At 38.6% G+C, this 23946-nt stretch overlaps 1 protein-coding gene across 1 annotated transcript; it reads right to left on the minus strand.

The window, feature by feature from the left end:
• Window positions 1-5526: 5526 nt before the first annotated feature.
• On the minus strand, window positions 5527-22447 carry ARL6 (ARF like GTPase 6). Its single transcript, XM_023945138.2, has 8 exons — window positions 22365-22447; window positions 19713-19863; window positions 17867-17928; window positions 16085-16153; window positions 13590-13684; window positions 9777-9906; window positions 8283-8338; window positions 5527-5811 (listed from the first exon to the last, which is right to left on the minus strand). The coding sequence occupies exons 2-8, from the start codon at window positions 19833-19835 to the stop codon at window positions 5786-5788; spliced, it is 561 nt and encodes a 186-aa protein (XP_023800906.1). The 5' UTR covers window positions 19836-19863; window positions 22365-22447; the 3' UTR covers window positions 5527-5785.
• Window positions 22448-23946: the final 1499 nt, after the last annotated feature.

A 23946-nucleotide genomic window follows, 5' to 3' on the forward strand; every position in this document is an offset into this window, starting at 1 on the left:
AAATCAGCACTGAAGTGGCTGCTCTGCAATTGTTTTCTAACATAACAGTGATTGATCTAATTTTATAATGGTACCAATGAAAGAAACAGTAAGACTCAAAACTTAATTGCAAATTACAGCAATACTTTCTAACCACTGGGTTGGATTAGTTAATGGATCAATTTAGCCTGCTTTGAAACTGCTGCCAAAAATTTTTTAGACCATTAACTTGCTCTTGATTTAAAACTCAGCAGAGGACTAAGAAAATAATTATGCATAGGTTCTAGGCATCTCAAAACAGAGTAACACCTCCCTGTTGAAAACTACCTAAGGATGTAAAAGATCACCTCAAAAAAGGAGGGTGAAGAGGGAATAAAAACAAGTATTACAAGAGAAAAGCACTACCTTTCCCAGCAGAAACATTCTACCCTTGAAAAGAAACCCTTCACCAGTCCTTACTCCTCTAAAGCAAGAATTAATGACAGGCCAACAACATCACCTCACAGATAAAAATGTTAAATCGGGTCCAAGATGCTTTAATGTAATCAACTGATGATGTAATACATGATGAACAAAACCCTTGGAATATTGCTATCACTGAAAACAACATCTACTTTCTGGTTCATTGGTTCCATTTGTTCCTCATTACACCAATTTTTAGAAACATTTTTCGTTTTCAGTTTATCCTAATAAATGTTGGTGGATAAGGTTAAAACAAAGAGAGATTTACTCACAGAGTGATATTTTAAGGAAAAAAAATTTGCCAAGTTCTTTTCCTAGTAACACCTTTAAACCTGTGTGATCATAAATACAGATGATGCCAACAACAGCAGTGATGCCTGACAGACAACTCTTTTATTATTGACATAAAGATTTTAAAATTTAGTATTATTTACTCATGACTGCCTGTTTTTCACAAGTGACATTATGCCATTTCCTTCAAGCTGGAAGTGTTACCCTTCTAATGGTTATATCCTGTATTTGTGGAATAAACTTTCTCAGTTCCAAGTGAAGCATACTGCAAACTTGTATTTTTCCTAAATATTTCATTGGCATTATTCCTGGGGAACCTTGGCTTGTGGAGACCTCTTGCCAAGTTCTGCTGTTCTTTCACATGGTTCCAACCTCACGGTTTGAAAAGTTTGGGATTGTTTCCCTCTTAACGGGCATGCCTCCACTCGTGCATTAATTCAGGTCATGAGGGTATTTTAAAGATAATCCTCACTAACAGTGCTTTTGTTTACATTGCAGAGTTGGCTGGGAGGACACGAACTGAATTCTTTTTGGATGAAACTACACCTCAAAGCTAAGAGTGCACAGCGTGCTCCAAGGACTGAGAAGCCCTTGGAAAGGTTCAGGCTGAAGGAAACTGAGGCCACACCGATTAGGACATCAGGCTCTCAGCACCAGCTCTCCTTGCTCTGTAAAAGCAGTTTGCTGGGGCTGCTCTCATTAGTCTGTACTGCCAAGCATCCACTTTAATCATTTATCATGGTTACCTCACTGAGCCTCATGAGGCTTAGGTTTCTTTAATATTCACTAGCATGACTCCAGCCCAAAGAAATTTCCTCCACACACATCCTAATTTCCTTGATTTTTTAAATCTTTCCTTACTGTCTTTTCTTCCCTTTATTAAGAACTGTTAGGCAACTCTTCAGCAAATTACATTTGGTTCAGTAACTATTTTGCTATAGGCCTTCAATCTACTTACTGATCTTCAAAGACAGCACTGTTTGCCAAAATACTGCCTAGCATGAAGTTGCTAAATTTACACTTCTTTTACTACACAAGTTACCCTGTTCTTCAAAGGTGCTCCCTGAATCCCAGAGAAATTACAAACACCCCCTTTTGAGCTGGTGCCTGAGTAATATGATTGTAATACAATTAGGTTCATCTCCTGGTAAACAATTTGGAGAATACAAGATCATTTAAAAGTAGACAGGCATTAAGAGTCTAGCTTTCATTTCAAGGATTTATTTTGACAAACAGTAGTGGGAGGGGGTTTCATGCTGTCATTAGAGGACTGGGAAAAGCAAGCACGGCTGATCTGCATGGTGGGATCCTGACACCCACTGAAGGAGAACAGTACATTATCACGTACATGCTGTACTTGTGAGAGCAAGAATTTCATATGGTCAGGAAAATTCAGCCAATTAAGTGGTAAATCCAACTGACTGAACAGTGGCAAATTAATTACAAAGTGCTGGTTCACACAAACACAGATGCTTCCATGATGTAACTTACTGTGACAGGAGCTACAGAGCCTTGAACTAAAAGATGGTTACAAAATATTACTAAAAACACTTGGCATTTGTTACAAGAGAGCATTTAAAGTTCTGAACTGTGATTAGCTATTACACACAATATTAGTTTTGCATAGTAACAGTACATTTTTAAATTTAAGTAGTGAAAAATAATAAAAAAGGATCAGGGCATGTCTAATTAACCTTTGAAAGCAAACTTCCCTGACCTTCTGAAAGAGGAGAGTTGGGAGACTTTCTTGGTAATACCCTTTTTTGCTTTTTTAGTGCTGTATACTGTGACTTTCTCTCATTATCTATTTTGCTTCTCAAAAAAAAAAAACTTACCCAAAACCAAAACAACAGTGAAGAGAGCTGCAAAGTTTCACTAGTAGAGTACTCAGCAAAAGTTAAAAGCAAACCAAAAAGTTGGGGATCAATATTCGTAAGGATTTCTGTAAAATGGGAATGAGGCAGGCCAGAAAGAATAAAATAAATGGATGACAGGTATTAATCATAAAAAGAATGATTTTCCAACCAAGTAAAACTTCAAAAACAAGTAAAACTTCAACAAACAAAAACTCCCCCCATCCCCACCCCTTTTGAGATTAAACACCATTTCTTGGCTTAATAAATGTTTGCTTTTAAGGACAAGCATTTTGAATCAGCGTTACTTCTACTTATTACCAACAAAATGATATTTCCTAGTTAAAGCTTAAGAGATAAGCTGCTTTCCAAAACAGTTGCACAGCTGTTTTACAGAAGCTCTGAAGTACAACGTTACCATTCCACATATTACCACATCAGAATGCCTGTCTGCAGACAACTAAGCTGGGCTGTTATGTCTGGTTTTTTACAGCAGCTTATCTCTCATATTAGTAAATAAAACACCCCAAGGAAATTACAGTTAGAGGGCTGAGATTAAAAGGAGGCTCCATTACATTTACATCCTCACACTTGGAGCTGCACTGGCTTCATGTGAAATTGCCCAGGAGTGTTAAGGCCATGCAAGCTCTCAGCACAGCTGCAAGGGGTAGTTAAACACAAGGCTCCCATGGACTGGTGCTCTCTGTAGTAGAGAGGCACAGCTAGGAAAATTAGGATTTGCATATTTACCTGAAAATCCCCCTGACAGTAAAGAGACCTAGAAGGCAACACTTTGTATGTGAAACCAAGTGCACCATATTTCAGCTGAAAATGCTAGTCTAAAGCCTGACCAGGCATATTTAAAGGAAATTAATAAATATGTAGGTGGGCAGTGTGCACAGAAGCAACAGCACAAAACACTGAGTTGGTTCTGTCAGAAATACAGATGGATTTTATGGAAGAAGTTACATTTTCTTTGTGAGAAAATAAACTGTTAACTTAAAATTAAATGTTTCATTTAAATAAGACATATACATGAACCACAATAATTACAAATATACACAGCAAAACAGTTTTACAAGTATAATTTTCAAGAGGATAGTTTTAGATTAGATATTAGGAAGAAATTCTTTACTGAGAGCATGGTGAGGCACTGGCAGTGATTGCCCAAGGAATTTGTGGTCTCCCCACCCCTAGAATTGTTCAAGGCCAGGCTGGATGGAGCTCTGAGCAACCTGGGCTGGTGGAAGGTGTCCCTTGTCCAAGGAAGGCGGGGGCTGGAACTCAATGATCTTTAAGGTCCCTTCCAACTCATTATTTTAATTACTGTATTATCCAAAGCAAAGTAAACCAGAAAATTATCTGCCCACAATTCAGAGGAAAACTTCTCTGAATTATATATTACTGTTCCTCCTTTGTATTTGATTTTTGTATAGATACTTAGATTCAGAGTTGACAAAAGGCCAACCCTGTCACAGAAAAAGACATGAACATACTTCCATGACAAACTGAACTGTAAGAACCACAGCATCGTGTAAGAAAGATTTCTTACAGTGAGATTTTCTTCTGGCAAAGCAGGGGAGTTAAATTTAACTATTTAATAAATGAGAGTACATGACACTGTTCTCCCATTTCAGCTCCCTTTGCTCCAAATATTCCTCTGTGAAGTGAGGCCTAGAAGGCATGCTGACAGAACATTTGTGTGTTTTATATGCTAATGGGTGTGGGGGGAAGCTTTTGCAAGAGCTGCACATTACATGTCCCACAGGGATCAGGTAATCACTGAGTTAAATGGAGTCTTCAGCACTGCCAGGGTCAGTCTGCTCTTTCCTGAATGAGGGCAGAGGGATTGAAAGGGAAGAGGGGGCAGAACAAAAATAGAGTTCTTGATTTGTTAGCTATGGCACATCTTTGGAGCCAGAAAGTTTTTTAAATTTATTTTTGAAAGTAAAACAGTCTTTATAGACAACAGAAGTATATAACACACTTCATAATAATGATCTAGTAAACCAGTGAGCTGTTCCTTAACCGTGTGTTTGAAATACAACTTGCAAGAAACAGATGCACAGGAAATTCTGCCTGGACATGAGGAAGAACTTTACTGTGCAGTGACCAAGCACTGGAACAGATTGTCCAGAGTGGGTGTGGAGTCTCCCTCACTGGGCATATTCCAGAACCACCTGGATGGAATCCTGTTCCATGTGCTCTGGGATGGTCCTATCCTACCTTAGCAGGGAGGTTGGGCCAGATGACCCCACCCTGGCCCCTTCCAGTCTGACCCATCCTGTGATTCTTATGCTCCTTAGGTATGTGAAGAGCAGTCTAGTTGATTAGGTAGTGTAAAAAAAATATGCAATTAATTAAAAAAACCTTGGCAACAGAGATACCATTTTATTACATATACAGTGCTATATCCACTTGAATATGGATAAACAAATTCCAAATGAAACTAATAGAAAACAAAAAATCTTTAGGATGTGAAGACTATTAATGAACATATTAAAGTTAAAAAACCCAATCAGGGCATGTAATATATTTTAAGTTTTATTTATGGGAATGCAAATATAACTATGGCATAATCACGAAAACAAATCATAACATTTCATTAAAAGCAATTTCTTATAAACATCTGCAATCATCTGTACCAAATACACTGAACAACTGAATCCTTGTATCTTTAATCAAAATATTCTTATAGAAGTCTATTAGAGATGGATAATAAAAACCCAATGTCAAACTTTAATATAAAAAAATGGCACTAATGCCTAAGACTGGGCACCTAAAATCAGTAGGTATCTTATGTAGCTGGATTTCAGGAAGTGTTGATTATTCTTTCTCTGGAAAATAAATATTCCCATTTGCTCAAAAGGAGTCCCCCCAGAAAACAGAGAGGAATTTCCTGATGTCCAGTAATCACCTAAACCTCAAATGAACAAAGATGTTTATTGTTAACACAATTTTTTTTTTTTTATTTTTGTATACGCTTTCCAGTCACAAGATTTAATTCATTAATGTGCATACCTGAGGTGCTAGGTTCTCTACATTCAGTTTTCATGGAAGAGATACTAAAATGAAACAAGTCAATACAGGATATTTTAGCTGAACTGTTCATCTTCTTAAAATCATTCTTCCTTTCCAAGGAACTTGTTCACCTACTGACAAAGGGTACAAAAGAGCCCCATAGATCCTTTATTTATCTCTCATGTCTTCATTGCTTGCATCTGACCTGTGAATAAAAATAAACATCTAGTTTAGCACAAGATGAATTCTTGCTGCATTTTGCTTTTTGAAATCATAAAATAGATATAGGTATTTTGGTGTAGTTGCAAGAATGGGGGACAATGCAGAGCTGTTTTCAACTTGCCCTCTCACCCACTTCTGAAATTCCTGTACAGCCAAGTTGTTTTCCCCAAATCTTGCTAATTAAGCAGGGAGACTCTTCCACCTAATTAAATTTTTGTCATCTTCAGGCTTATAAGATCACTTTGATGACAATAAGACCCGGAAGATTGCTTTATGAAGCGTGCATTTCAATTCCTTGTACACATTTTGGATTCCACTTAACTGAACATGAACTGCCCGACAGCCAAAAATTTAAAGTTTGGTTTTGAATAACTCATGAAAACTTTGCTCTCAGTAGACACATTTCTCCACATTGCTGCCTGATTGCCACTTCTCAACTCACTTCAAACATTTTCTTGGTTACCAAAAGCATCCAGCATCCCATTACAAAATGTAAAAACAGGTTTGTTTTACCCTACAGAGGATGTGCAGTTGCAAAAGCAACCCCATTACAAAACAGGAAAATAGCAAACTCAGCCTTCACTAGGAATAAGAATCCAAAAAACTTTCTGTCCCTGCCACCCTAATTGGGAATGGGTCTGGAAAGGGAAACAAAGGAAAGCTTGGCTGCTGACAAGAACTGTGCACTCATTCACCAGGTGTCATTTCCTCCCCTGAATTTTATGGCATCCCCAGGCTGTGATTTAGGGACTACCAAAACTACAGAGCTGTTCCAAATATTTCCATCTAGTGCTCTAGGAATGAGGAGAATCAAGAGTAAAAATTTGTCCTTGAAATATCAAAGTATTCAGCCTTTTAAATATATAATTGCCAAACCACGTGTGCTTAGGTAACAGTACAGTTTAAACTCAACCCCTCTTAAGCTTTTGGATTCACTGAACCAGGGAGTTGAAGGAAATTTTCAGATAGAATCCATCCATGAGGATTTTCAGCTCAGAAAATTAAGAAGTTTAACACCCCATAAGAAGTGAAGAGCTATGAAGAGCTATGTGAGTGACAGCAGAAGCATCTGCTTGCTGTGCTTAAAAAAAATCTACATATATAACTTTAATATTTTGTCAGAAAATATTTGCACAAGTATTTGAGATCCTTTTAAGTAGAATGAATCTATGTACAAACCTAAAATTTGGACTGAAACTCTAAAGGTTCCTCCAAGAGAAGCAGAGACCCTGAACATAGCAAGAAAACATGTACTAAGCCAGAACTATGCCTGAAATTAGGAAAAATAATGATTTGGAATCTGCCTCTATGATGATAGGATACAGGAGAGGAGGAAACCCCATGCCAAGATGCTGGTTCCCACCCTAGAATTATTTTAGCTGGTGGAGGAAACATCACTGGTCCTCTGTAAGGCAATAAATCTTTCTCTGAAGGCTATTTTTGGCAAGCAGCCCTCCCTCTGAAAACACGACCGAATGTTTTTGTACTCTACAATACCTCGGTAAAACAAACCATCTTTTTCTAGTCAGCAGGACGAGTCTAAGCAGAAAGGCCAGTCTGGTGTCCCCAGAGCAGTGGGGATGAGATAACCCGGGCCAGGGCTGGCTGTTACCCTTTCGGAAGGAGGCTCTGTCCCCGGGCCAGCGCTGACACCCGGTGGCCAGCGGGGCACAGCACAGGCGGCTGCTGCAGTTCAGCTGAGCCCGCACCACCCGAAGCACTTCACAGCACCATTAAGGCCAGTCAGGGAGCTCAAACTGGGATAGCAGTCTGCCAAAACGATGCCACACTTCACTAATCTAAACATTGAGCAGGAGCACAAGAGACACCAGAGCCTTACCAACACACAACAGGAGGAGACACGACATCTGTACCAAGTTTGTAATTAAAGATGCTGGATGTCAGACATCATCCAAGCTGAATCTGATATTTTCCATGCAGTTATGAGTGTCTGCATGTCCTATAATCGTTATAGTGTAAGAAGTCCTTCTTTTGGCTCTGGATTAAAGAGCTGAAGGTGTATAATTATAACCAGTGTATCTGTCTGCCTACTTGGCTTACTTTCTTTCACCATTTCTTGATACATAACATTAAGTTATGTACAACAGGGACAGGATATTAAGAATGAATTAAAGAAGAAACTGAACTACCACAATCAGAAACTGAAGTGCAGGAGATGGTATTGCTTAAATGAAAGTGCTACACTGTTTGCAAGAGTGTGCATTAGTATTTCATAATACACACTTTGGTCAGGGAAGCCCACATGATGTTTTGTGTACTCTAAGGAGGTAAATGAAAGGCAAATACAAGACAGATTTAGTACTCACTGTGTAATTTGATCTGACAGCAGAAATGGACAGAAAGAAAACAAAGGAAATAATAAAGAAAAAAACCTTACAAAATGAAAGAGTTTAACAGAATGAAAATAGAGCAAGAGAATTACATGTGATATACCTTGGAGCCAATCCACACCTTCTTGTAATCCTTCTCCTTTAAGAGCATCACTGGCACTGAAAGAAACAAATCAAATTTCAAAAACATTGTAAAAATACCAGTTTTAGGTGAGTCATCACTAAACTTATAATTTACATAATTGCAATGTAGCATCAGGTACACTTTCCTTAAGTCTTCTTCCCATGGAGAAGACTGCTCCTCAAATGATACATGGTACCTTCCCCATAGGGAAACACCATTTCACAATATGATCTATTTTAATTCCAGTTTCAAGGCACAAGGAATCATTCCTAGAACACAGGGGGCTCTGGGAGAGCTCCCACACAGGGCAGACACATTGTTCTGCAGCACCTCCTTCCTCAGACAACGCTGTGAAAGATGTTTACTCCTTCCAACAGCAGCCATGAATCATGGAATCATTTAGCCTGGAAAAGACCTTCAAGATGATCAAGCCCAAATGTCCTCCATGCAGTTCCTACACACAGTGAGAATGCTGGAGTACTGGAAGGAGGAATTATGTGTGTATGTACACACTTCATTGTAACAGCAACCCCAGGAGTGTCTGTTAATGTATAAAACTATTCTGCTATGCTGAGAGCAGTGTAAATCCACCTTCTGAATTACTGGGGGATAACTGTTTAAATGCTCTTCATTCTTCAATTCATGAAAAGCAGCCCAGCAGTAAATCCAAACTGTAACTGCAGTTCCCTATAAAATGATTTTCCAAGAAACTTGGGAATTCATGAGTATGATTTTTGGACAGAAACTATATCCAGGTAATCAAGTTTAACATTGAAGGGCCTTAAATGAAAATTGTAGCTTTCAGCTGCTGATTTCACCTTTATTTATAACAGCTGAGGACTTTAATAGGACAAAAAGCCAACTTCTATAAAGCACTTCTGATAAAAGGAGAGTTTTTCTTTGTGAACACCTGCACTAAGTAAAGCTTAGATCATTCAGGAAGAAAATTCTAGCTTCTACAACTAAAAATCCACTCAAACATGACAGGGTACAGAGTACAGTATCCCTCTGTATTCAGAAGAGAACAGTTTACTACATGGCCTCTCAACAACAGTTTACTGAAGCATCTCCAGAGTAGAAAAAACCTCCAAAGGTTTTATTACTGATATTCTCAAACCTGCAAGGTAATCTAACAGAAGCACTCTGATAACAATTCTGCTCCATTTCCCAGCAAAATATAATGGCAACCATTCTTCTCATATCAACTCCGCTTTCTGATTTCACTGGAAATCCTGCATTCCATTACTTGGCTAACAGTTCTGCTGGGAAAACTTTAAAGACACAGTCTAAATGAATGCACTGTACATTTAAAGTAAGTTTCACCGTAAGTATTTTAAAATTACTACTGTTTCACATGTGGAATCTGTCTTTTATCTACTCCATTTATTTTATACAGTAGTGAGTGCCACAACAAGGCTAACATAGGAATGCACAAAGTAATGCAAATAAATGGATGGAAAAAGAGAACTTTACCAGATATGCCAGGGCTTGTCTTTGATGTTTTCTAAGGACAGCAACTGAGACACTTTCACAGATGACACTGCATCCCTGAGGTCCATCTTGTTAGCAAAGAAGAGAATAGGCAGTCGACGGTGCTTAATATCTAGGCATGAGCAGAGACAGAACCCTTAGGACATGAGGCAACACTCATTAATCTCTGCATGTAACAAGGTGCAAACAGCACAGGAAGGTATTTTGCTCACCTGTAGCTGCAAATTCTCTGAAGGTTGCATCCTACCAAGATGCACACACTGTTGGGTCACCTGGCCTCTGCTGCATGCTTCCAGAATGCTCACAAATCTCCTTGCAGGCTTTGGAATCTTCCACCCCCTCTCCCCCTACCTTATACCTACACTTCAACCTGGAGATAGGAATTGCTGGTGAAGCTGAGGAACAAGAGATCAAACCACTGCCTACAAACACTGCACATCTCTGCTTAGTGAGGACTGATGTATAAAATGGATGGAAAAAAAATCACTTGCATTCATTCATATTGTCACAACAACAGTTGAGAAGGGTAGTCTGAATTATCCTTTAGAGTCCTAGAAAGCATCCATTACTTCAAAGAATTTATAAAATTGGAAAAAAATGCACATAACTGGACATCCTTTATTCTACCTTCCCTTGAAGGACTTCTCCAGAAGCTCCTGCACGTAGCAGACAGAACTACAGACCAAAGTACTCTGGTAGTTTCTGGGATACTTACACATAGACAAGCTTAAACCTCACAGATTGCCCTAAAAAATTATATGGTGATTGAAAGGAAGCAAAGTGTAGTCTTTTCAAAGTTACAGATGTAACACTGCCAAAAAATTGTCAGCACCAAGACTAACTCTCAGAGTTTTTCATATTATTTATACAAAGGATGATATCCAGAATTAGAGAAAATCCAGGTTTTAGTCTATCCATCAGTGCTTGATAGGAAATGAACTTACACTCTACCATCTCAATGAAAATTGCTACACAGGCTCTTTTCAAAACAGTAGAAAGAAAATGTTATTTCACACAGGGAACTAGGTAAGAATTTATTTTAAAATGTCAAACATAAGCCATCTGCCCCTGTCAATGGGCAGGAAGACGATAAAAACCCCTCAAATTCCAACAAACTCTCAGTGCTGAAACGGTTTGAACTTCCCCAATTATGTTCTTTTCCACCTTCCTATTAAATCTTTCCACAGAATCAGTGGAGATAACACTGCCTGTCCATATTCATTATTCACAGATGATAAGTGCTGATCAAAACACTGACCATTTTCACAAACTATTTACCCTATTTGAATCTCTTTTGCCCTCTGATATCCATAAACACAAGTCAAAGGCCTCAAAACAAAAGCACAGTATAATTAAATAGCTGGACAGCTATTGTTTCCTAACTAAAACTTCTATATTAATTTACAGTATAACTAAATTAACCCATGTACCCACAGGTTGCAGGTTATGGGTAAATTAAAACCACATAAATTAGCTGACATCACATATGCAAACAGCCAAGTTATTCAAGGAGTTTCCAGTGTTTTCCTAAACAATTAGAAAGGGGCACAACCTACCCACCCAGACTCATAATGCACACCCAAAGATATCTGCTACATAAAGTCATGGTCACAAAAATCTGTATAATTTCCTAATGTGCACACTTTTCACAGTTACTAGTGGAAAGCAAACCTTTCTAGCTGCAAGTGGCTATGAAGTAACACATTAAAAAATATTCCAGACATTAAATGCGTGATGTGCAATTTTACACAAAGAATTTCAAGTTTACAAGAATTTCAGTTTAGTTTAGAAGCATGTGCTGGAGGTGAAGTGACCCAAGAGTCATCATCTAATCCAGGTAATCTACAGCTACCATCTTTCAAAGTGCTGAAGAATGAAATTGTAGTAAAAAACCAAAATATGATACAGCTATCATTAAAGCTGTTAATTGAAGAGGGCATTGTCCATTAATGTAAGTAAAAATAATTTATAGCTCTGATTCACTAAAGTCCCACCTAGTAGAACTTCTAACTCCATTAATGCTTCACAGGACACATTCCCTTCCCTTTCCCTCAGGCAAAGCCTGGCAAAGAGACAGGGAACTGTTTTACTGTGGGGTCACTAAGATTTTCAGAGACAGGAATTGATTAGATTTCATTTCAAACTTAGGTAAGCATGTACATTTAAACCACTCCAGGAGGATGACACAGACAGAAGCATAGACTAGGAGAAAGTAGAGCATTCAGCAAGAAAGGCAGAACACTAATACAAAAAAAAAAATACTGACATAGCAAACCAGTTATATATGGATTCACCTAACAGCTACTTTGATTGAACATTATCCTAGAAGAACTTTTTCAGCTCTTTGGTTCTCTTAGATGTGAAATATCAGAACTGATAAATCAGTAACACTGTTGCTGTGTTGAAGCTAAACCACTGCAAGACAGAAATCCACAATTGCTGTCTCCTGGTTGTGCACTCAGTGGCCAGAGCCTGGTCTTTTTAACTTGAAGACACAAATTCATCAAATTCACAAACAACTGAACAGCACTGACCTGCTAGGTCAGCATTAGTGACCTATTAATGCCTAAATGAAAAGCCCCACTTAAGGTTGCTTTTACTCCATCTAAACATTTTCACCCTCCTGCCCTCTGTTAAACCAGTAACTTCTTCCAGCGGCTTTGCCTCTAACCCTTGGCTGTGTGTGGTTCCTCTTTACCAACAGAATTGGCTTTTAGTGCTGCAGTTAATTCCTGACTTGGTACAAAGTGCCCTGGCATCTGTGTAATCCACCTGCAGCCTTTGGCTCACCTCATCCTCCCTGTGACTTTTGTAACATTATCTTTTCAGTGTCTGCATTTGAAGTAGCCCATACCCTTGAATGAGAAATTAGAGAATGAGAATAACAAGGCCCAGTCAGCTCCGGCATCTTTGTTGATGAATTAAAGTGTTACATACAGTCTTCATGGAAAACAAAGTCATGGGAACATATTTGTCCCTATCACACATTGCTTTTCTTAGAAATGCAAGTCAGCTTTTCCTTTCTTATTTTCAGCATGGGAATCACACAAGTTAAGGTTCTATCAGTTTAATAAATAATTAAGGAATCACAGGATTATTTCACTTTTAATCTTCCTAGATGTAGTAGTTCTATATTCTGGTTAGGCAGAGAACTACCAAAAGTGCTGAAAGTCAAAATTGCATATTTCTTACAGACACATCCCAGTAATGTTGGATATATGGAAAGGCAAAGAATTGACTGATACCAGAACTTAATTAAGGTGCAGTGTCACATAAGAAATCCCAAACCAAACCCCTAAAACCAAGACCCTGATCATGAATCCTCTCATATCCTCTTCCATAGTGAATTGAAACTGACTGGTGCAATTATCCCTCCTTATTTCTGTCTAAAGCATAAAAAAATATAATGAAGATGACAAAAGAAAATTAAATGTTACATTAAAGGAATTAGCTGTCTTCATGGAAAAAACAGACAGAGAGACACAGTTTTGTCTGGTCAACACAAGAAGCCTCTCCAGCTTCCAACTCAAAGTCTATTCTCTCTCAAAACAATGTAAATTTTGATCTATATTGATTAATAAGAGACCAACCCAACTCAGTGTAGAAAGCTGAAACGTGACCGATTTCTAAATGAGAATAGATAAAAAAACAAACCCAAGTTTTTGAAGACTATTATTGTTCTAATATTCATGAATGGTTAAAATACTTGCAAAATACTCAGAATGTGTCAGAAAAGGGCTTTTCTTAAGACAACATAACAAATATGGACACAGAAGGGGAAGAAAGCCTCCTCACCTGGATGATTCAGAAGGGTGTCAAGTTCTTCCTTGGCCACAACCATTCTTAATTTGTCACTGCTATCAATGACAAAAATAATGGCTTGGCCTTCTCTGCATAACATAAAAAGAGCAAAGAGGCAAATTATAGGTTCTCAAACTGTGAATAAGAAAAGGCTTCAGAAGAAACACCAAGAAAAGAGTCCAAACAAACCTGATTTTTCCTCTAATTTTTGTCATTGTTATTTACCATGAAAATTTCAACCCAGTCTTATTTCTGAAATTCAATCTTTTGGTAACATGCATAATTTTTTTTAGATATGAGGTTGTTACCTGCCCCTACAAGGTTCAATCTCCACATACCTTCTAGAAAAGCTTTATTTTACTACCCTGACCGAAAAATTAACTCAAAATGTAACCTAATGCTATTTTGACATTGTGGTCAGGCACAAAAAAAACCAAACATAAAGACAGATCTTTATGGAAATTTTGTATTTCCTGTACTAAAGTTTATTTAGAGAAAGGTCAAATACCTTTTTATAAAATGACTTGTATCCAGAGCTAGGCATATGCAGGTAATTTTAATTTTTACATATCCTGCATAAAGAGGATCTTTCTTTTTTTTTTTCAAATAGCAGGTGAAAACTTTCAACTATTTCAAATCATTAGGACACTTTGCTGGGAGTATGATCACAGTGACACCATATATGCAACTACTCAACTCATTATTTCAGAATGTTACTGATATTTTATGACTTGATGTTCCATTGATTGAAACTTGTTTTGAAAACCAAATAAAGTCTCACTAATTCATAATTCACCTGTTATAAAACACCCACAAAAAGTATATTTACTTTATATTTTAATGTGATATTCACCTCTCCTTCACTTTACATTTCTCTAAGAGACCATTATGAGTACATTCTTTAGCCTCCAGCACCATCTATCTTTGTATTTTGATAAGAAACAGTTCTATACCTGCTGCAAACCAGAAATAACCTGAGCAGCCCAAGACTGTATGAGGAGGCCCATTCTTTTGTGGTGTATAGAACCTTTAGTAAATAAAGCTTTTGCATACTAGCTGAAAATGCCTAAGCAATTTTCATGAGCAGAGTGTTTTACCAGAGGAATCAAGAGTACTGGCAGGTATTTACCACCAAAAAAATAACTTCACAAAGAAGTAACAGGGATAGGGAGACAACATGACTTTGGGATTATTTAAGATAAATGTACTTAGAGGATGACCTAGAAGATAGTTTCAAGCTAAACAGAAGAAAAAGCCCAGACTTGAAGGACTCCAAGTCAACTACTTTGACACTTGCCCAGAGTTCATTTCCTACAAAACTAAATATTAGTTAACTTTATAAACTGAACAGCATGTGTTTTATTAATATTTTTATTTAATTAATACTAATTATTGATTTTATACTATTCTTAGAAGTTAATCTTAATTATGTCCCTACTGCACTGGATCAGGTCCAGAGGTGGATACAAGTGCATATTTCACTGTCAGCATAACCTAAAAAACTCCCCTACTGTTAGGGAGTTATTGTTAAGATGAAAAAGCCATTTATGCCCCACAAGGGAAAAGTTACTGCATTAAATACAGAAATCATAAAAATTATTTGCTTATGAAGCACTCTGCTAGCATTCTGAGAGTAGCCTGAGGGCATCAGTTACTGAAATGCAAATCTAACAGTCTTGAACAATGAAGATCTCCTGGCCAAATGTTTTCAATGCTAACACAATTTGCACAGGAAGGAGAGGAAGCATTAATCTCCAATTAAAAAACAATTTAAGCTCTAACACAACTGATATTAATATTTAATCAATATTATAATATTCAGAATTTCTCCCTTCTATTTCTCCAAGCTACTTCTGCATGGAGCATTTAGTATTTAGTATTGTTCATGTTATCTAGATCAGGATCAGGCATTAAAGAACAGCAATGAGACAATGCAAATAAAGATTAAGTTTCACTAAAAGCTCCAAAACCAGAGAATGGTGTCCATCTCTTACCAAAAGGCAATACCAGAGTGTTATAAAGTACAGAGAGTATCCTGTTTAATAAATAACATTAAGAATGCTCATTCAGGTTCTTAGTTACACGTGCCTTATTCTCTAAGGCTCATTTCCCTCGCCTCTAAAAATCTTAGCCATCAGCCAATATTTTGCAGGTTTTAAGTTGCTGACTCACAGAAGAACTGAAAAATTGTAAACCTAGCTGACCTTGAGCTTTCTTACAGGATTGTTTTTCAGGTTTCAACATTTAAATCTCACCTCTAGTTAATGTTCCCTCAAGTTGTCCCCAAAAGCACAGAATAACAGCAAATAAAAACTTTCATTTGTTACAACAGAAAGTTTTATTTATCCAGAATAAACCTTCTGTCAAACATCAGGTATAAGCCTTCTCTGAATCATTTCTAATCACTAGATATTATCATACTTCTGTCTAAATAACTCACACAACAATTAATACAAACAGCAATGCTTTAAAATAAATTATAGGCTTACTTGTAGTAATGTTCCCAGAGGTCTCTGTATTTCCCTTGACCTGACATATCAAACACTGTGAAAGACAAACTGCAAAGAAAAGAAGTGCATGAGGCCCAGAAAAAAGAACAAAACCCAACCCACATCCATTTCCTTTGCTACCCTGACAAAAAAAAAAAAAGAAAAAAAAAGAAGCCAGATCAATTTGAATTCAAATCAACTGAGAAAAATTCCCAAAGAAACTCTGGTTGCATTATCTGCTTTCAAATTATCCTAGTCAGTTTTGCAGTCTTATTATAGAAATATTTCACAATGGATAATATGTTTATTACAAGAATAAAACAACTAAACCAATTATTTAAAGTTACATTAATTGCAAAAGAAGGTTCCATTTGGTCTCTCTGTCATGCTGGTATCAAATATTGTTTATGAGTACATGAAGTTCAGATGAACCATGACTTAAAATCCATGGCCTGTGTTAAATTCTATACCCTAGACAGGTATAAATGTATGCAAAATAAAAGGCTTTTTTTAAAAAAAAAATAAATTCCACCTTTAGGAAAAAAAAGAAATCACATTTTGGTAAAAACAGGTGAGTTCAGATGAGCAAGCTACAAAGAGCTGTCTTTGCCACTGTTTGGATTTCACCCAAACACTACATACAGCAAGGCAACTTACTGAACACCACAAAAAGTTCTCATTTGCTCCTGAAATATTTACAGAGGCAACATTGACTTCAGAATTAGGCTGTCCTTTTTTGGGTAGCCCTAAGTAGCTCCCCAAGTGGAGGCCACACCAAAACAATGAGGTTGGGAAAAGGAAGCTCTCCAGACATCTTTTCCACTCTATGTCCAGACATAGAGTTGTGGGTTTGTCAGTTTGTAGAATTTGAGGTTTTGGGTGGGTTTTTTAGGGGTTGTTTTGGGCTTTTTAATCATTCTACATGGTTTATTTACAGGTCATCATCATCAGAATTAAAAAAAAGCAATAGAAATTAATTTACATTCTCACATAGAAGGTCCCAAACCTGTCTGATGTACTTTACTGAGACAGAGCTCAGTCGTAGAAGCTCTCAGAGAAATACAAAACCTCTCAGTCTCACTACCAGCTCAAGGAACAAACAATTTTCTTGCAGATCTCCCACCCAGTGTGGCTACACTGCTTGGTTTGAAGACTAACTGCACACACTGAAACACACACTTTCACATCCAGTGAAGGCTACAAAATAACAAAATGATGCTGCCTACTTGAAATATCTTCGTCACCACATTCTTAATATAAATCTTAACCTTCATTCAACTAATGACTTATTACTCTGTTTCCTGGCTTTTGCTCCTGCCACCTTTGCATTGCTAATGCTGTAGCCATCCTTTTGCATTTAATGAGATTACACTGCAATCTGCTCAGAGTACCTCCAGTGAGAGTGCTTAATTTAGGTTACCAGATTGAGAGTGGAATACAGGCTGCCACCTCAGCAGCTGTCTCTTCTCCACTCTGTAACAGTGCCCTATTCTGAAACTCTCAACAGTCAGGGATCAGATATTTATACATGCTGCTGCAATAAAACAAACAAAAATTTAATTTTTTAAAAAATAGTTTTATAGCAGCAAAACACACATTTTACTGTAACACACAGTTCTGGAACATGATCAGGTCTTGTGGTGGAACTACATTTCAACAAACTGCAGTGTCATGTCATTACACCACCACACATGATACTCAGTTACAAACTCACTGAAAGAGATAATTAAGTGCAACTATTGTATAATAACCACTACTGCTAATGAAGACAGAAAGTACTACCTTGAAGTTTTGAATTTCTCTATACTGAATCCTATTGTTGGAACGATGTCCTGAGTTTGAGCCTTTGAAGGAAAGAAAGCACAGATTTTACAATCAAATGAGAAAACGCAAACACGGAAATATATTTGAAACATGAATATATTACAGATTTATTTCTGCCCCAAACTGTGCAATATTAGTTCCCAGAAAAGTAAAGGCATTTAGAATCAAAGGGTTTTTTTTTTTTGGAGAATTAAGTGAATGCTACTGGAATTGTCAAAACACAAAGCACTGCTAAGTGATCTGTCTGATTTACTACTGAGCTGGTCAAGGAACCTCTCAGCTAAGTTGGTGGAAAAGAATAGCTCCTCTAAGAAGCATCGATATTGAGCAGGAAGAAAGGTCACATCCCATAGATTACAGAGCCGTCTGAGAAAGTGACATGCAATCCTTGCACAGACTCACAGAGCCCCTTATTCCAAACACCATCCATAGGCAGGTCCAGCAGAAGCAACTGCAGACAGATGGAAAAACATTTGGATTTGCCAGGCCCTGATATATTGCTCTGGGGGTAAAGCAGCAGTTCTTAAGAAGACTGGGTTGGCCCAGACCTCTCAAAATCACCTGTCCATTGAACTTACTAAAAATAAACAGTTTTATTAACTTTGACCTAATGACATTTGTCACATGCTAGACTACTTGGCATGTCTTGCAAGGGTAGGACTTACACAAGTTGGATGCAAAGTTATCCTCCTATAAATTCTCATTACAAATAAATTCCGTTTATTCTACTCATGTAATTCCCCTGAGAGCTTCTCTAATGCCCATTATTGTGATAAATCTTCAAGTCTGCATTCAACTCTGTTTAGGAATCCCTTACTGCTTAAGGCATGACATAAAAACCCTCTACAAAAAAGGTGTCAGTAATTACATAAAGATACAATTTGCCTGGTACAAACTGTAGCCTTTCTACCAAACAACTGGAAGCAGATAGCAAGCAGTTTATAGTCTTTGTTTATAAATCTACTCAATGTTCAGTGGAAGAATAATTGCCAGGAATGGAAGAGTAGCAGACTCTTCACTATGTCACACTTTTTAAATGGCCAGTGGACTCATCAGGGAATATTCAATGAAAATTAATAATAATAATAATAAAAACACTGTGTCCTGATATAAACAGCAGAAATCAGTTTCCCAGATGTACACAACCAAGATGCATAACTTTTGGCTTTGAACATGCTGACCAAAATTCATCTATTTCTAGCCCATAAAAATATCTAGAAACAAGATGATCCTACTCTCATTTTTGCTCAGAATATTATGTACTTCTAGTGGCCTTAAACACTTTTCACTGGGTGAATGAACTACAGGTATTAGCAGTACTTATTTTGAAAATTATTCGGCTTTAAAAATAGTGAAGTCACCCTTAAATGTGCATCTTCTTTTTTATTTCTTATTTTTTATCTCTTATTCACTTATTATTTTTCAGGAAGAGATTAAAATAAACATGATTAGTTCTTGTACAATTGTATTAATCTTAAACATTCAACATCACTTGTAACTGCAATCCTGTGGCAATTATTTAAGCAATTTGAGTGACTGTTTCAGATCCTGATTTCAGCCATCATAAATCCTTCCTTACCCGGTGATCTTAACAAAAGTGTGCCACATTAACAGTGGGGTTTTTTTGGAAAATAATGTGCATGTGAATGCTTACCCTTTGTTTTAGTTAGTTGGAAAGTCTTAAAATATATTTGTTCCACTAAACCACAAGCTCTTCACATCTTTTCCATGGGCATATTCAGTACAATAGCATGCAAAGCCAGACCAAACAAACACCCAGCAGTGAACCAAGCCGACTACTTACATTTGAAGGTTTAAGTTTATTGATGATCGTTGTTTTGCCGCTGTTGTCCAAGCCAAGGCACAAGACGTGAACCTCCTTTTTCTTCAGCCCAAGCCATCCTGCCAGCTTGTCAAACAATCCCATGGCTCTGGCTGGAAATCACAGGGATCACCTGTTGTTCAGGGAATCAGAGCTGTTGGAAAAGCGCTACATGCAGGGCAGCGCTGGCACGGAGGGTGGGCATGGGGCTGAGCAGCCTCACACCTGGGAGAGGATGGTGTGAGCAGGACCTTACACAAATACTGTGCCAGGGGCTGGCTCTGCACATAAGCACATGGAGGGTAAGCTGATTACAGCCAGGAGGCCTCGATACCAAAGTAGACTGGCTGTTTATAGCCCTGTCTGTATCACACAATGCCCTTGATTCACCAGGCAGGAAATGTTGCCATCGTTCTGAGCAGCCCAAACAGGGGCACAACTGCAGCCCCACCAGGGCTCCCACCAAACTGAGCAAAACCAAAACGAGGGCCATGATCTTTACTTCCAGTTGTCAGCAGTCCATCATTCAGACAACAAAACACTATTTCCCTTCTTCAGCACCTGCTACATAATTTACTGAACCCTGCATTAAATAAAGCACTCCCTGTTGATTCGACTCAAACTCTAACAGGTTTTGCCAATATTGACATGTGTAAATTAGGAACTCTTCATCCACCATAAATAGAAACTGATTAAAATAGATCTAACAGGCACCAAAACATTCACCCACACGTCAGGGAGATGCCAAACCTCTGCTGTTTCCCAGACTGGCTGAAGTTACCTGGCAGTGGCACATTCAAAGGAGCTTACATCACGTGTTGCCCTGCAATACCTGGCTAAACGCACTCTGCAAAGAGGATAACCCTTGTCTGTCCTGAATGAATTCCACTAGAAAGAATTTCAGCAATCAGACAGCTGAAAACCTTTGAGATGCCTTGAATAATAAAGTAATTAATGTCAGAGGATTTCTGGAGTGGTGAAGGCTGTTTTTTTTCATAATAAATTAAAAGCACACAGCAGTGGACAACTCAGGTTGCAAGCTTAATTACCCCAGGAAATCACAGCAGGAGGGGCAAAAGTTAAAAAAAAAAAAATCAAAAACAAATCTTTGATCACACGTTTTCAGTAATTGATACAAAATGATGGCTAACTGCTTTTTAATAATTTTAAAACTTTGTGTTGAATAAGGTCACATAAGTAATCATTCTGACTAAAGGATGATTTTTCCTCTTAAAATACGGATCTTTTTTAGAGCTTCATCTGGTGCATTTTGATTCAGGACTGGTCATGATCTACATTGCAGCTACAATATTACACAGTTATTAAAAACTGTGTAATTAAAAAACCCCAACATTAGTTATAGCAAATCTCTCATTCTAACCTTCTTTGGTTTATACCTCACTCCTTTTCTAATCCATATATACAACTCAGTGATTAAAGCTTTTGTTATTAATTTATTAAATTATCCTGACAAAAACCTGCTCCAAGACACATTCCTTTCTTAGCCAATCAAAAGCATCATCTATACATTCTAGATAGGGCCAAAAAAGTACATTGTAGGCACTCCTAAAACGAAACGAAGAAATACAAACCCCTAAAAATACTTCTAGGGCTTCACTTTTAAATCCAAAACCCCAAATACACAAGAGTTCCTAGCAATGTTTTAATTAGAGCCATGTTTTTATAGCAAATTTTCCTACCAGGTAGCACAGTCATTATTTAAGAACGCAGTGGGAAAGAAACGTACCCTTGGCTTCTTGCCCTGCCCCTATTTTTATGTTTTTTCTCATCTGTGAAGAGTTACAGTAGTTACAGCTGGCACAGGTGCCCTTTTTTTCCGTCTTTTTTGCCAGCTGATATTTTACCTACAATGCTACACAGCATTTATCAAACACCTCTGAAAATTACTTAAGCCAGAGTCGGGCCTGGGAGCTTAACAGCAAACTGTGTAAGATTTTTTTCCTTAAGAAAGGATGTTCTTTCATGTCTGATCTTTGTCTATTTTCAAGCCTAATCAACAACAAAGGAGATTTAATCCATGAAACAGAGAACAGCCAACAAAAAAGCTTTAAGTGATGTCCACGTGTTAGAAAGACAATTTTTTTTCCAGTAGAATTTACTTGTTTTATGTTTAGGGCCGGATATATTTTAATGGTCTAAGATCCAAAAGAAGGGAAAGACTGAGCATACGGACTAATTAGCATGGGAAACCAGAATATCATTAGCCAAAAGAAGAGAGGATACTAATTAATAAGAGAACTAGATGACTTGCAGTCACCGAACATTAAAGTTTTTGCTTGCTAAAATGTGTAAACAGTGTAAAGCTTTGCTAGCGGTCGTGCTGGCTTGGTGGTTTTGCCGCCCTGCGCGTGGCTCGGCCTCTGGCACACCGGGTGCAAGCACCTAACTCGGGACAACGCCCGGGCGCTCGGGACCGCAGCTCCCAGGGCCGGCCTTCCCTCCCTTCCGTCAGCACCACTAGGCCTCGAGCCGCTCCGACAGCGGCCGCGGGTCTCTTCCCCCAGGCCAGGGGCTCCTCTCCCAGAGCGGCACCGGGTGGGTCCCCCGGGAAGGCCGGCACCGGTCCCCCCTCCCCGGGCGCGGCCCTCGCGTCCCCGCGGCCCCAGCACCGACCTGGGCCCGGGAGGCGCCGGCCGGCCCCGCGCGCCGCCGCCGTTGCCGAGGTAACCGGAGCCCCGCCCCCTCCCACCAATCCCGTCCCGCCGCCCCGCCCGCCCCGCCTGTTCCGGCCAATCACGGGGAGGAGCTTGGGGCAGGGCCCGCCCGAAGCCACGCCCCCGGCCGCAGTGGGGCTGAGGGGGCCGGGGGAGGGCTGAGGTACGTCCCCTTCGTTCTCCCTGTCCAGCGCCTCTGGAATTGCTTGTTTCCAGCCACTGCCTCTCTTCCTTGCATAGCAGCAACATGAGTGATTGGATAAATCCTCTTGAGGATTGCGATTAACACAGAAGGAAACCCCTGAGTAGGAACGGCCACCCGAGGTGTTGACAGCAGCTCCCGTTCCGAAGAGGAAGGCAGCCTGTCCAGACCGGGCACAGAGGCTGCAAATACACTTCGGATTTTTTTATTTTTTTTTAAATTTTTTTTTGCTGCGTCGCATAGTCCCGACAGATTGGTTCAAGGTCTGCTGTATTTCCTGTATCAGGAAGGTTTCGACTGAAAGATGAGATTCCTTTGCAGTGGCATTATGGGCCACTAAAGGAAAAGGCCGGTGACATTAATCCCACAGATTTAATTAATTTCATCATCCCACTGATGAAACACTTTCTAAAAGCTAATCAAGCTGTGAGGTATATACATGGTAGAGGAGGGTGTTTCTATTTGAAATCAGTCCGTATCTGAAGAGTAGGTCCGATGAATTTTTTGGAGAACGCAGAATGGCAAAGGCATTTCTGTAACCAGATCTAAAATGAAACATTCACTCCTCATTATGTACACTGTGTTAAACCTGACAGTCCTTGGTGAGAAAGCTCTTCCCATGTAAAATAAGCAGGATGTAATGGACTGTGGGCATCTGACACTCATTTCCTATTACTCTACAGCTACTTCTGTTCAGTCTTGCATTGCATGCATGTGATTTTATGTAATGAAAGACTCATTACAACTTTAAGCTTTTTGAGGTAGGGTCTGGTTATTATATATGGCATTCACTTTGTGAATCCTCGTGTGTTTCCCTGGCATTATTTACATAATATGATCAGTTTTAAAACTGCTTTTGTCAGTGAAAGCTTTGACAAACACTAGAGAGGGAGTTGCATGGCTCAGTGAATCACCATGAGGAGGGTGAACAGTACTGCAGAATCTTAATAGTGCATTAAAAGCCATTTAAAATTCAGATTCACCGTGTTTCCCAAGAAGAAGAGAGCATGGCTGTTTGCAACTCTTAATGTGCACGGTTTTTTTCCCTGATGCTGTGAACTGTGTGTGCTTTTTGAGCATAAATGCTCAGTGGTAAGCACAGAGGAGCATTTTTTAGCTGAAGAAAACAACACCACCCTGAAGCATCTCAAGTGTTGGAGCATATTGCCTGTCCATCTTTATTAGTACACCACCCCGTGTTAAGCAGCTGTGGTTTTATTTTTGCATGATCATGTATGACAGGTTTCACTGTGTTCACTGTTACTAAGTTATATTAGTAACTTAAGGCCAAACAAACACCATTAACTCAAAGATAACCACCAGTACTGTAACTTTTATT

Source organism: Cyanistes caeruleus, chromosome 3 (genome assembly GCF_971803275.1).
Source record: "Cyanistes caeruleus chromosome 3, bCyaCae1.hap1.1, whole genome shotgun sequence".
In the NCBI taxonomy this organism is placed as follows: Eukaryota; Metazoa; Chordata; class Aves; order Passeriformes; family Paridae; genus Cyanistes; species Cyanistes caeruleus.

Coding starts and splice junctions, on each gene's coding strand:
- ARL6 (XM_023945138.2), bottom strand. CDS start 19,835: ATGGGATTGTTTGACAAGCTGGCAGGATGGCTTGGGCTGAAGAAAAAG. Junction 16,154..17,866: donor GAGAAATTCAAAACTTCAAG/GTAGTACTTTCT, acceptor TTTTCTTTGCAG/TTTGTCTTTCACAGTGTTTG. Junction 8,339..9,776: donor GACAAGCCCTGGCATATCTG/GTAAAGTTCTCT, acceptor TGTTTCTTTCAG/TGCCAGTGATGCTCTTAAAG.